Source organism: Marmota monax, unplaced genomic scaffold (genome assembly GCF_021218885.2).
Source record: "Marmota monax isolate L192 unplaced genomic scaffold, Marmota_monax_Labrador192_F-V1.1 WCK01_AAM20220418_F8-fsc00250, whole genome shotgun sequence".
In the NCBI taxonomy this organism is placed as follows: domain Eukaryota; kingdom Metazoa; phylum Chordata; class Mammalia; order Rodentia; family Sciuridae; genus Marmota; species Marmota monax.
Window position 1 is genome coordinate 886,879 of NW_026693876.1, and position 12,560 is coordinate 899,438.

The following is a 12,560-nucleotide window of genomic DNA, read 5'->3' on the forward strand; positions in this document are numbered from 1 at the left end:
CTCATTTTGTGGTCCTCCAACTTGAAGAAAGATCCCAGTTGACAAGCATGGTGGAGGAAAGCTGCTTAGCCCATGGCAGTCGGGAAGCAGAGTGACAGGAACCAGGGAACAGAGAGAAGCCCTTCCAGGGCACACCCCAGTGACCTGCTTCCTCCAATTAGATCTCAACTCCCAGAAGTCCATTCAGTTATCAGTGGATTAATCCATCAATGGATTAATTCCCTGATTAGCTCAAAGCCCTCATCATCCAATTCTTGCCTAAAAGCTCTACCTCTCTACCTTTCTGCATGGGGGACATGCCTATGAAACATAAGCCTTTGGGGGAACATTCCAGATTCAAACCAAAACAGTTCATAAATATTCTTAAACTAGGTGTTGATATTTAGGAACATGGGGAAAGAATAAATTGATATACTGGAAACATTTACAGAACTGATGTTTTGAATCTTTTAACTGGCTGATTAAAAAAAAAGAAAATATGTAAAGAAGCAAATTATTCAATATCTAAATTTTTTCATTCACTTACTATTCTTCATTCAAATGTACTCTTTCATTTGGTACTTTTTTTTTTTAAACCAACTACATGTACCTGGAATTTAGTTAGGCACTGGAACACTATACTAGGTTAAACTCCTCAGTAAATGTGGAATGAATGTATGAATGAGTGGATGAATGACCAAAGGAATAGATAGAATGTAGAATATGCCATCACATGACTGAGGGAAAACTAATGCTACGTACATGGAGATCTTGAATAGGTTTCTACAACCTGGTTAAGTCCAAGCCTTCAATTCTCGACCTTCTCTGATGAACCTCTAGAGAAATAAGTCTCATATTCAAGGTCATGTAGCCTTTCAAGTTTGCTATGAAGCTGTAATATTAATGTGTGTTCCATGGCCACCCAGACTTCTTATTAAAGCACACAGGAGAATCTGAGCCAAGGACAGCTTTCCTTTACAAAATACCTCTTTTAAACAGGCAAGAAAATTACAGAGAAGACTGAATGTACAACCTAGCAACTTTTTGTCTTTTGCAACAAAAAAATTTTCTGAAAAAAAAAAAAAAAACTTATCAGCTAAAGGAATACAGGATTTGTATTTATTTGTGTGCTCCTGTGCATCCTATTTGATGACCTGAAAACTGAAGATTTTAATATGAGCAATTATAATTACAATAAACTATCTAGCTTTATTCATGCAGGCTAAAATAAACACTTGTTTCTTTTATATTGTAATTCAATAAAAATGAGCCCACCATGTTTCAAAAAGCCATAAAAAGATTCTTTTGTTAAGACGTGGAAATTACATTACCATGCACATGCAATTGAGTGTGCTGTTGTGTTTCTCCAGCTGCATTGGTAGCCACACATGTGTATCTGCCAGCATCTTCCAACAGGGCTTTGGCAATCTGCAGAACTCGGCCAGAAGACTGTATCTAATTGGAAGCAAAAAGCATGGCAGCATTTTATACTTTGTGCTTAGACTGGAGAACATTTACCAAGATAGAAAAATTCATTAAAGTTATAATATCTAATTATATTTTCATGCCAATATCCTAATTATTTCTTGAGATATTAGAAGTAGATCACTTCATTATGCATAAGAAAATAGGGTGATTTGATTGAAAGCTTGTTGTTATTCATTGGAAATCACAAAACAGAATAACCTAAGGCTAGCTTGCTGGTATAGTCATAAAACTCCACTGAATAAAGGCCTTTCTCACTGAATTATGATAAAAATTTAAGCCATTTAAAATACATGGCATCATCCATATAACACTTCATAAATATTTTTAAAACAACAAACTTTTTTGATTAAATTGTCATGGGGGGGGCCAAGAGAAACAATAAAAATCATAAAATACGAATAACAGAAATGCAGATAAATTCTTTGAATTTTCTTCTTTCCTTCTTAGACCCATTGAAACTGGCCTCCGCCATTTTGAAACTGGTGATTCAGAGGTTATTCCACGGAACTGATTATGCTGAGGCAATCAGTAATTTCCAATCACATTATCCATTATTCTATGTCCTAGGTGTGTACTTTCCCACGATCAGCCTACTCCTTGAAACTCTATACTCTAGGTTTTAAAGATATAGTATTCCCTGTTCTTATTCTCTGACTTTTTAGGAGATTACTTTACAGAATAGACTTCCTCTTGATGTCTCGTTAGCAAGACACTTTAGTTGTCTGGTAGTTTTCACCCAATCCCATGGCATCAGTGAAAACCCCATGTGGACTCCCTAAATTTATAGCTTTAGCTTCAACTTCTCTCTTGAGCTCCAATTGGTTTTAGTTATCTACTGAACAGGTTAATATCAAATTAAACTTATCTAGAATTAAAGTCATAAGCCCTTTCCTTTTATTTCTAAAATCTCCTTCTCATTGCATTTTCCCCATCTTGCTTAGTGGCACCCACTATTTTTCTAGTCATCTGTTTTTTTTGGAGCTCACTTTAACTCCCAATTATACCACTGCATGTTTTTCAGATCCTGTTTTCCATTTCCACAGCCACTGTGGGATTATAATGGCTTCCTAACTGATGTTGCAGTGTCTCCAGCCTCCCCAATTTTTAATCTATCCTGCACACTTGCCAGAATAATTTGTTTAAGATGGAAATTTGATCCTTTTACCAGTCTCCCTTCAAACCTCATTCATGGCTCCCCACCTTGCCCAGAATGAAATCTGAACTCATCATAAGCCCTCCAGGCTCACCACATTCTGATCCCAAATGATCTCTCCAAACTGCCATATAAACTCCCACTTAACCTGTTTTCCAGCCATACTGTACTAAACTTGTTAAGCAACATTTGTAAATTTATATTCTGGAATATTGCACATGGACTTTACATGCAATAAGTTTTTAAGACTGTGAATTAAGTTGATTCTCTCTCCCTATGCTTCTTACTTTTATTCTTTCCTTGAATTAACTCATCTGTCTCATAGTTCAAATATCATCAATGTACCAATATTCCAATCAGAGGCCTCTGTTGAGCTTCAATATCATATATTAAATGATCCACTAACATTTCCACTAGTTTATCTCAAAGTCACTACCCCCAAAATTCTAAAACTCAAATTAGTTTTTTCCTCTTTAACTTATCCTTCTCCAGAGTATCTAATCTCATTAGTTGGCAACATTATCCTTGCAATTAAGTAGGTCAGATTCTGAGGACACTTCCTTGACACATACTCCTTCACCTTTCAAAAACAACCCCCAATGATTAAGCCTATAAATAAGTCTCAGATCTATCCAAGTATCTTCATCTCCATGGCTGGCATATCAGCTCAAATTTCTGCAATTGGTTATACATATGTACTCTTGGCTCTTCTAATTTATTCTTTGGCAGGAATCCAGATGACTATAGTCATGCTCTGCAAAACAATGTGTTGGTGAGTAACTGACCACAGACATGATGGTAGACACCATCTAGCCTAGTTGTGTATTATGCTGTTACATCTAATGTTTGTGTAAGGACAGACTATGTTTGTGCAATGATGAAATTACCTATGGATGTATTTCTCAGAATGTATCCCTGTTTTTAAGCCACATTTAACTCTATTTAAAATGTGTACCTGATCACGTCCCTTCTCTCTTAAAACTCTTTGAAGGCCCTCCACTGCCTTAAGGTAAAAATAAAATCTTTACCCTATATATATGCTCTCTGCCAGCTGTCAGTCCCCTGCAATAACACTCTCCCTTGTCTCTCTTCAGCCAACTGGCTTACTTTCCAGCCCTCAAGAGGTGTCACATACTCCTTTATTTGTGCATATTTTCTCTTTAATAAACAGTTCTTTCTCATTAATTTATCCATTTAGCTCCAAAATATTCTTCAGAGTTCTGTTTAGTTTCCTTGTTATATGTTCTTACACCTCTCTATACTGTCTTCAAATAGCTCATCATGATAGCTGATTCACTTTTGCATATGATTACATGATAAATGTCCATCTCCAGATAAACAGTTACTTACTTACACTATGTTCTAAAACTACATGCTAGCACAAAGGTGTGAGATTAGTTCCATTGGATTTTGAATAGAAATAATAACTGAACATGTACCTATTACTTCTACAAGGAAAAGAAACTCAAGATATCTCATATTGAAAACTTACAAGTAAATCTCAAACCCCACAATTAACACGATCCTAATAGCAAAGTCTGTTAATTCTGATTTTTAAATGCATCATTTAGATTATTCATATTTGAAATCCATCATCATTTTTTTAATTACCTACTAATTCAATGTACTGAGACACAGTTATATGTCAGACTATAATCAATATCAAGGACACAAAAATAAATTTATATATCATAAAGACTAATGGAGTCTCTGCCCTCTTGTTAGCTCATAAGCTATTTTTTAAAAGATTTTTTCCCATTATTTTGTTTATTTTTATGTGATGCTGAGGATCGAACCCAGTGCATCACACCTGCTAAGCAAGTGCTCTACCACTGAGCTGTACAGCCCCAGCCCACATAAACTAGTTTTTAAAAATGTTTTTTAAGACATCTGTTTCTTACGGTTATATACATATGACTTTACCTTAACCTTAGTCTATGGTGAACATATTGGAGTATATGGGCTTATTATTAATGAACGTTATTTATCCAGGAGATGCCATATTTTGTTTTTATTTATTATTATTATTATTATTATTATTTTGGTATTGGGGATTGAGCCTGGTGACACTTAACCACTGAGCCACATTCCCAGCCCTTTTTTAAATTTTTTATTTTGAGACAGGGTCTCACTAATTGCTTAGGGCCTCACCAATTTGCTAAAGCTAGCTTTGAACTCTCAATCCTCCTGCCTCAGCCTCCTGAGCTGCTGAGAGTATAGGCATGCACCACTACACCAGGCAAGATATCCGTTTTTTACAGCTAACTCAGGCACAAATCAAATTAAAAAAAAAAAAAAAAAAAAAAAAAAAAAAAAACAACCCAATCTGTGTTAAAATCTGTATCATCATTATTTGTTATCAAGGTTATTAAATCCTTTATTTAATTCCATTCAAAAAATTATAAGGAAGGGCTGGGGTTGTAGGTCAGTGGTAGAGTCCTTGCGTAGCTTGTATGAGGCACTAGGTTCAATCCTCAACACCACAAATAAAGAAATAAAAATATTTTTAAAAAATTATAAGGAAAATATATAGTTTTACTATATTGTCTGCAAAGTCCATAAAATCTACAATTAATAAAGAATACTGTGATTGGTCTGAGAAGATCGATACAGCTTTCTCAATTTGGGTCCTGTAACATTTATACTTACTTTGAGATTTCCTTGGGCAGTGTTCACAGGCTGGTCATCTTTTAACCAAGTAATGGATGGATGTGGGATGCCATTGGCTATGCACTGCAAGGTGACAGGTTTGCTTTTCACCACGGCTCTCTCAGGAGGGCCTGAGGACTTGATTGTTGGAGGAACTAGATGGAAGAAAGGAAGGGCAGAAAGAATGAAAAAATCACCACCAGGAGATGGTCAAACACTTAAGATGAACAAACCTGAAACTTTAACACTTAGAAGAGAAAAAAAATTCCAATTTCAACAAACAATGAAGGAATTTCATGATGCATTTTATTGATAATTTTTGCAATATTAGATATTACTTTTTCCTAACTATGGATTTCAGATTTTTCAAAGAATAAATGAAACATATGTGTTACTGCAGTAATGTACATTTGGCTTACACGTTTTGGTGTCTTTTCCCAATCAATAATGACCTTCCTTTTCTCTAGAACTGTCTTACTAAATCAAAGTGGGATCTGAGCACTATTTACACATGACTCTGCCCAGGTAAGACTGATTGAACCTGCGTTGGTAACTTGCTCTAAGCTGGATCTGCCACATTTTCTCTCAAAAAATTGGAAGTGAGACTGAGAAACAAGATTATCTACACTTCAGCGTGGGACATGGGGCTAAAACGTGAAACAAACAAGAAGTGTGCAGAGAGAGGGAAGGATGAAGTTGACATTCCAAGACACTTCTTCCTGTGGCTTCCAAATGGCTCTGCAGTTTCTGGTTCCAGATCCTTCTTCTCAAGTTCTTCTGTGGCAGAGAGTTGTTTCTATCATTAAATTAATGGTTATAATATCAACATGACAGTTCTGTGAATGCATTTCTGTGCTCTAGATCCTGCAGTTAATCCCTTAGCCTCCACTCCAGAGAGTCTTCCCAATCACTCCTGTTTAGGCTAAACCCTTAAATGACACAACACCTTTAGTTGAAAGTTGCTGCCTGCCTCTTGTAACTTCTTCAGTTTCACTTCTGGGACCCTGATGAGCTCTGTAGAGTATACCTCCTAATATTTAAATTCTGCTGAAACTTGTTCACATGATACCTCTTTTGTCAGTAAACTGATTTAAAATCTGCCATGAATTCAAATTCACATCTTTCATCATACTTCTGTTACGGTTTAGATGTGAAATGTCCTACAAAAGCTCACATGTGAAACAATGCAAGAAGGTTTGATTAACCTAATCAGCAGATTAACTCCTGACTGGGATTAACTGAGTGGTAACTGAAGTGGTAGGGCGTGCCTTTGGTGTGCATATTTGTATCTGGAAAGTGAGCTCTCTTCTCTGCTTCCTGATCACCATGTGAGCTGCTTCCCTCTACCACACTCTTCTGCCACGATGTCCTGTCTCACCTTGATCCTGGAGGAATGGAGTCAGCTTATTATGTACTGAGACCTCTGAAACTAGAAGCCCTCAAATAAGCTTTTCTTCCCTAAAATTGTTCTGGTCAGATCCTTTTAGTCACAGAAGCGACAAAGCTGATTTAAACAACTTTCCACAACTCAGGATTTAATCCAGATTTCCGAGCCACAATCTGAATTAGGTAATGACATAATGCTGGTTAGTTCAAAATGGAATGCTTCTGTCCCTTCTTCAACATACCATGAACAGTGACTTCAAATTCCTTCCTGTGGTCTCCAGCAGTGTTTGTGGCCACACACTGATAGAGGCCGGTGTCTGACACTTGAGCCTGAGCAATGATCAGTTTGCGTCCATTTAGTAAAATCTTGAATCCATCCCTTTCATCAATTAGCTGACCATCCTTCAGCCACCTAGAAAAAATAGCAAAAAGAAGTCTGAATTTATTATAGTTTCCAGAAAGTGTGTGTGTGTGCATGCGCGTGCACGTGTGTGTGCTTAGTATTTTGTTTATTCTCTATCATGAATTTGCCTAATTTCCTAATCACTCACTCTTTTTTTAAAAAAATATTTTTTTAGTAGTAGATGGACACAATATATATTTTTTACTTATTTTTATGTGGTGCTGAGGATTGAACCCAGTGCCTCACACATGCAAGGCAAGTACTCTACCCTTCAGCTACAACCCCAGCCCCTAATCATGCACTCTTAAAAATAAAAAGTGCACGTAGAAGAGTAGAATAAAAGAAACCTGGTTTAAATAAAGTTGAAGTTTATAGGAACCCAGTAAATATGTGTTGAGTTCTTTGTTTTTCTCCTAATTTTAAGTTACAGAAAGATGAAATGTCCCTAAATAATACTCACTTTAATACTTAAATAACACTAACCAGAAATATTTAAACTATCTTAAAACATCTGTAGATAAAAAGATATATGATTTCAGTGTTTTATTTTACATTTTTTATGAGTCCTAACTTTCCATTTCGTTTTGTAATCATGTGTGAACCATCTCATTCCCTTAGTTGAGTAACTGCTTCTTTGCATGTCCTATCACACTTTGGAAACAAAAGTTAGGTGCTTAGTAGATGCTTTGTGAATGAAGAAATGAGAAAAAAAAAGATAAATATATGCCTGTTAACATCCTCTATTTCTTTAATGTTTCTGGTATTCTTTTTATTTATCAAACATTTCAGTGTCTTAGGGAGGTCAGACATTAATACTACTTAATAGTTGTCTCTCTCCACTGAAACTATAATTTATAAGATCCTATAAAGGAATTTCCCCAGGTTGAAGTGCCCTTTGAATATCAAGTAAAAGTTACCTTTTATATGGAGTACATCTTAAGAGGGATATAAAGAATGTAATTTTATACTTCCTCTTTTTAATGACACAGTCTAAACACATCAAAAAGTGGGAGGTATTTAGAAGACATACCAAACCCCTTACATGATAGTTGGTGGGGGAGAGCCTATCACTTGACAATCCAGTTCCAACAAGTTATTAACCATCACAATGAAGTAAGATGTTTCATCTCCACCTTCTACAGCTGGTGGCACTAGAAAACAACAGAGACAAGCAAGGATGTAACGTGAAGAAATACACACAAGAAAAAAACCACCGTCACATCCACAACACTATGTAGTAGTTTAGAAGGTTGATAACTATCATAGCAATTTGATACATGAGGGGGGTTTGAAATGTACTGTAAGTACATTTTATACCAAACACTTGCCAAGGTCACTGAATGTACTTACAACGCAATATGGATTTTTCTCTAACTGGTATCTTGGTGCTACTGATGCCATGTGAATATAAAGTCAATTCTTATTTTAAACTGCTTATTTTCATAAGAACAAGAGAAGGGAATTTCCTCTTATTGGGCCAACTATTAAAAAAACAAAACAATAACAACAAAAAAACTTCAATCTACAACTAAAGACTGAGACTTTAGGTTGCAAGATGACTTCCCAAGGTCCAGAGAATTTTTCCTGTCGTCTAACACAGTGCTCATGAGAAAACAGTGTCTGTGGCTCACCATGATCAGATATTGTCATAGTTGTAAGAATGAAAAGTATACCAAAGTTAGTGGAAGATTTATGCGAGTTTCTTGATCACGGGACTCTGATGACAGATCTACCTCTGGGTAATGTGCAGCTTAGCTTTGAACAAACAGCTAGACTTTATCTTAGACTGTTTTACTACTGCACAAAAAGGTCTTTAATAACCTAATCAGGTTTTGCTGTGAACCTAAGGATCCAGGCAGAGGCATCCTTATTTACCTAAGACGTCAACTTCGTATTTGATTTCCTTTTCTCCTGCCACACTGGTAGCCACACATACATACTGTCCCCGATCAACTTCTAGGGCACTTGTGATTTCAAGTTTCTTCCCACCAGCTTCTATGCGGATGTTGTCGCTGGCTTTCACAGGTACACCATCTTTTAACCAAGTCAGAACTGGAGCAGGGTTGCCGGCAGCTTTACACTCCAATGTCAATGAATGAGCAATAACAACTTGCTTAGTCAATGGTGTGGCTGAGTCGCCTTCAATCACTGGAGGAACTAGGTAGAAAAATAGAAATCCTTCAGGTAAGTCTTTGTGCAATCATAAAATACATTCTAATGAAATAAAGGGGAGATTTTTTTTCTCACATAGTGGGTTCACAGTAACTACCTACATGTTCATCTCCCTCTAAGCTGTTGAAGAACTTCTTGGCTCAGCTCATCTGCAACTACTTTAATTCTTCTGGAATACTCTGTACAGTCGGGTTTATAAAGGACAAATAGTGAAGAATGATCTTAGTCCTAACTATTCCATAAGAACAAATGGTCTAGATGCTCCAAGTCCCATGGACCTAGGTTGTTTGAATGAATGTACCACTTCTTGCTCATCTTAGCACTGATAAATATTTTTTCAAAATCACAACACATTCTTCCAAAGTCTATCCATGCACATTGAAAAAAAAAAAACAAACCCACCAAGATTTTATTAGTGTCCAAATTTGATGTCAGCATATTAAAAGCATAGGTAGAAAGGTACCAAATTAAAGGATGTATTTTTCCTTACCATAGACATCTACATGGAATGATTTCTCAGCAGTTCCAGCAACATTGGTTGCACGGCATGTATATATTGATGAATCAGAGACTTGCGCTCGAGGAATATGAAGAAATTGTCCTTTGTCGATATAAAGTACTTGGGAGCTGGACATGACGAGCTGGCCATCCTTGTACCAAGTAACAGTGGGCAGTGGAAGTCCCCTGGGTTCACACTCCAGTTTAATTATGCTGTTGACCAATGCTGATACTTCTGTGGTAACATTCCCTCCTTTGATAGTAGGTGGAACTACAAAAGATTTTAGGATAAAAACAAATCTTCTAAGATCAGCATCTGCAATGAAATCCTAAATGCTAACTATGCTCAAATAACCAGTTTCAAGTAAATACAAATTTAAGACAGGAAGTGTGAATTATTTACTGGAAACCAGTTGACAGTCTTGTCACAACAGTCTCTATTACTCCCATTTTGGGTGTTAGATTTCAGTAAAACAGTAAGTCACAGATTCAATTTCAGGAGCTTATTTAAGTCCAATAGATCATATTAGAGTAACTAAGCAAGCTATATTTAACAAACAGCAAAACAAAATAAAATTTCACCTAATGTAGATACAGTATGAAATTGATCATGGGAGCAAATAATCTCAGATGTGGCACAACTGCATGACCTTTCCCATGACATAAGGTCTAAGTGGTTTGTTTTGAGCTACAATCCATTCATTCAACTGCACTCATCCAGTTAGCTTCACGTGTGTTTCCCATAACCCAGCAACCTCATTCCTAGCCTCTGTCACCAAATGAAGACTGCTTTTAGAACAATACCTCAAGTTGCTTTTAGAACAATACCTCAAGTTGCTTTATCTTTGCTACATGTTCTTAACATGGTAGTTCCGGGATCGTGCTATAATTGCAACAATTTTAAAGTAATCAAATGGCATGTGCCTAACTATGAGTATCTTGGCATAATTTTAATAAAGTTTTAAATATTAGGATAGTTTTCTTATGGTGAGACTAGGGTTGTGGGCATTGAGAGACCACAGAGGAACAGCTCCATGCTCATGCCACATCAACAGCACAGCTATCAACATGACTTATCACTGATGATGTTAACCTTGGTATCCTGGTGAAGGTAGTGGTGGTCAGATTTACCCATCATAAACTTAATCCTTTTCCCCATTGTTCTGAAGGGGGTCAATATTTCCAGCCCACACAAACCAGGTGGAGACTGCAGTTCTAATGTCTTGTTAAGGGAATATCTATAGAAATTATTTGGAATTCTGTATAGGAGAATGAATTGTTTATTTATATCAATATGAACTCAAAGAAGCTTATTCTCTACTATGGGATATAATCTAATACTACATTTATTTATCCAGCTTTGGCTATTAAAAGCTTGTTTAGTTGGTTGCTATGCCCCATTGACATACACATATCATTGTTTTTAGCATTTTTTAAACTTGATGATCCTACACTACATGCTTCAGGCTCATTGTGTATATTTCCTTCCCCAGCCCTAGAATCAACCATTTCTCCTTCAGTGGAGAAGGATGTTAGAAAATAAGATCTGAATGCTGATTGGTATACCTTAATATTTTCTGGCAATCAGCAAACTAACACACATTTTTTTCCTCACATAATTTAAGTCATGATATATTACACTTTGACAATGAGATCATTTTCTTTTTTTATTTTTATTTTTGCAGTTGTAGATGGACAGCATGCCTTTATTTTGTTTGTTTATTCTTATGTGGTGCTGAGGATGGAACCCAGTGTCTCACACGTGCAAGGCAAGCGCTCTGCCACTGAGCTACAGCCCTAGCCTGTGAGATTATTTTCTATAACGTGGTTTACTAAAGTTCATGGGCCGGTCAACTATGACCCCTGTAGGTAAGGAGATGCCTAGTTAAGAATAATTTTTACATTTTTAATGATTTGGGGGAAAAAATCAAAAGACTAACAATACCTTTGACAGGTAAAACTAATAAGAAATTCAAATTTCAATGTCCAAAAATAAAGTGTTATTGGAACACAGTCACACTCATACTCTCCATGGCTACTTTTGCTCAACAATGGCAACAAAAACCCATGTGGTGTTCTCATTGCTTTTGCTGCTACTCAGCTTATGAAAAATTTCAGTGACACAGTTATAACTTTACAGCATTCCAAGTGCAATGCATATCACTATGCTGTGCTATTTTATTACCAATGCATATCCTCATGTCAAAATAAGAATGGAATAGAAGAATGGGCTTCAACTATTGCACTGAGGCACACCACACAGTGTGGACTATTTTGTTATCAACTTAAATGGCACAGCATTGTATTTATTTTGTAATAGCATTATGGCTGTTCTAAAAGAATAAATATGAGTAGACTAAGCAGTCAGAGTATTCACAATTCAAAGGAAAGCAACAGCTTATCAGAAAATGCAAAATGGAATGTCTCATCATAGCAGAAGTTCTTCACAAAAATGAAGTCAAATATAACATTATAGCCAGAGTAAGTTTCTAAGTGGCTTATCTATTAGCCAAGCAGAGAAAGCTGTCTACCAATGCCAACTTAACTAAATCAAATATGACTGTGGCAGTTAAAGAAACATATCGAGAGAAAAATGAATTTATTAAAGATTATCAGCCTTTCAGTGAGAAGAACTGAAGAGCTGAGGATGCTGGGAACAATAATAATAGTCTCTTTTTTTTTCTGAAGAGAATTCTCAAGTTTTGATGAGCAAACAGATATTACTGATAGTACTATGTTGTTCCTGTTTGAGAGGTCAATGCCAAGTTACAAAAAGTGAAAAATGAGCCTTTAAGAATGGTCTGTGTGGAAAAACTATTGACAAAAATATTT

At 36.2% G+C, this 12,560-nt stretch overlaps 1 protein-coding gene across 3 annotated transcripts in view; it reads right to left on the reverse strand.

The window, feature by feature from the left end:
• The window catches only part of Hmcn1 (hemicentin 1), a 390,873-nt gene that overhangs the window by 153,995 nt on the left and 224,318 nt on the right, over positions 1–12,560 (reverse strand). For all 3 annotated transcript variants that reach the window (XM_046462680.2, XM_046462681.2, XM_058585111.1), the window contains 6 exons: positions 9,721–9,999; positions 8,934–9,215; positions 8,101–8,209; positions 6,898–7,067; positions 5,270–5,424; positions 1,311–1,434 (listed from right to left, as the gene is read on the reverse strand). In XM_046462680.2, the coding sequence (XP_046318636.1) occupies positions 1,311–1,434; positions 5,270–5,424; positions 6,898–7,067; positions 8,101–8,209; positions 8,934–9,215; positions 9,721–9,999 (1,119 nt within the window). The remainder of the gene's footprint in view (positions 1–1,310; positions 1,435–5,269; positions 5,425–6,897; positions 7,068–8,100; positions 8,210–8,933; positions 9,216–9,720; positions 10,000–12,560) is intronic.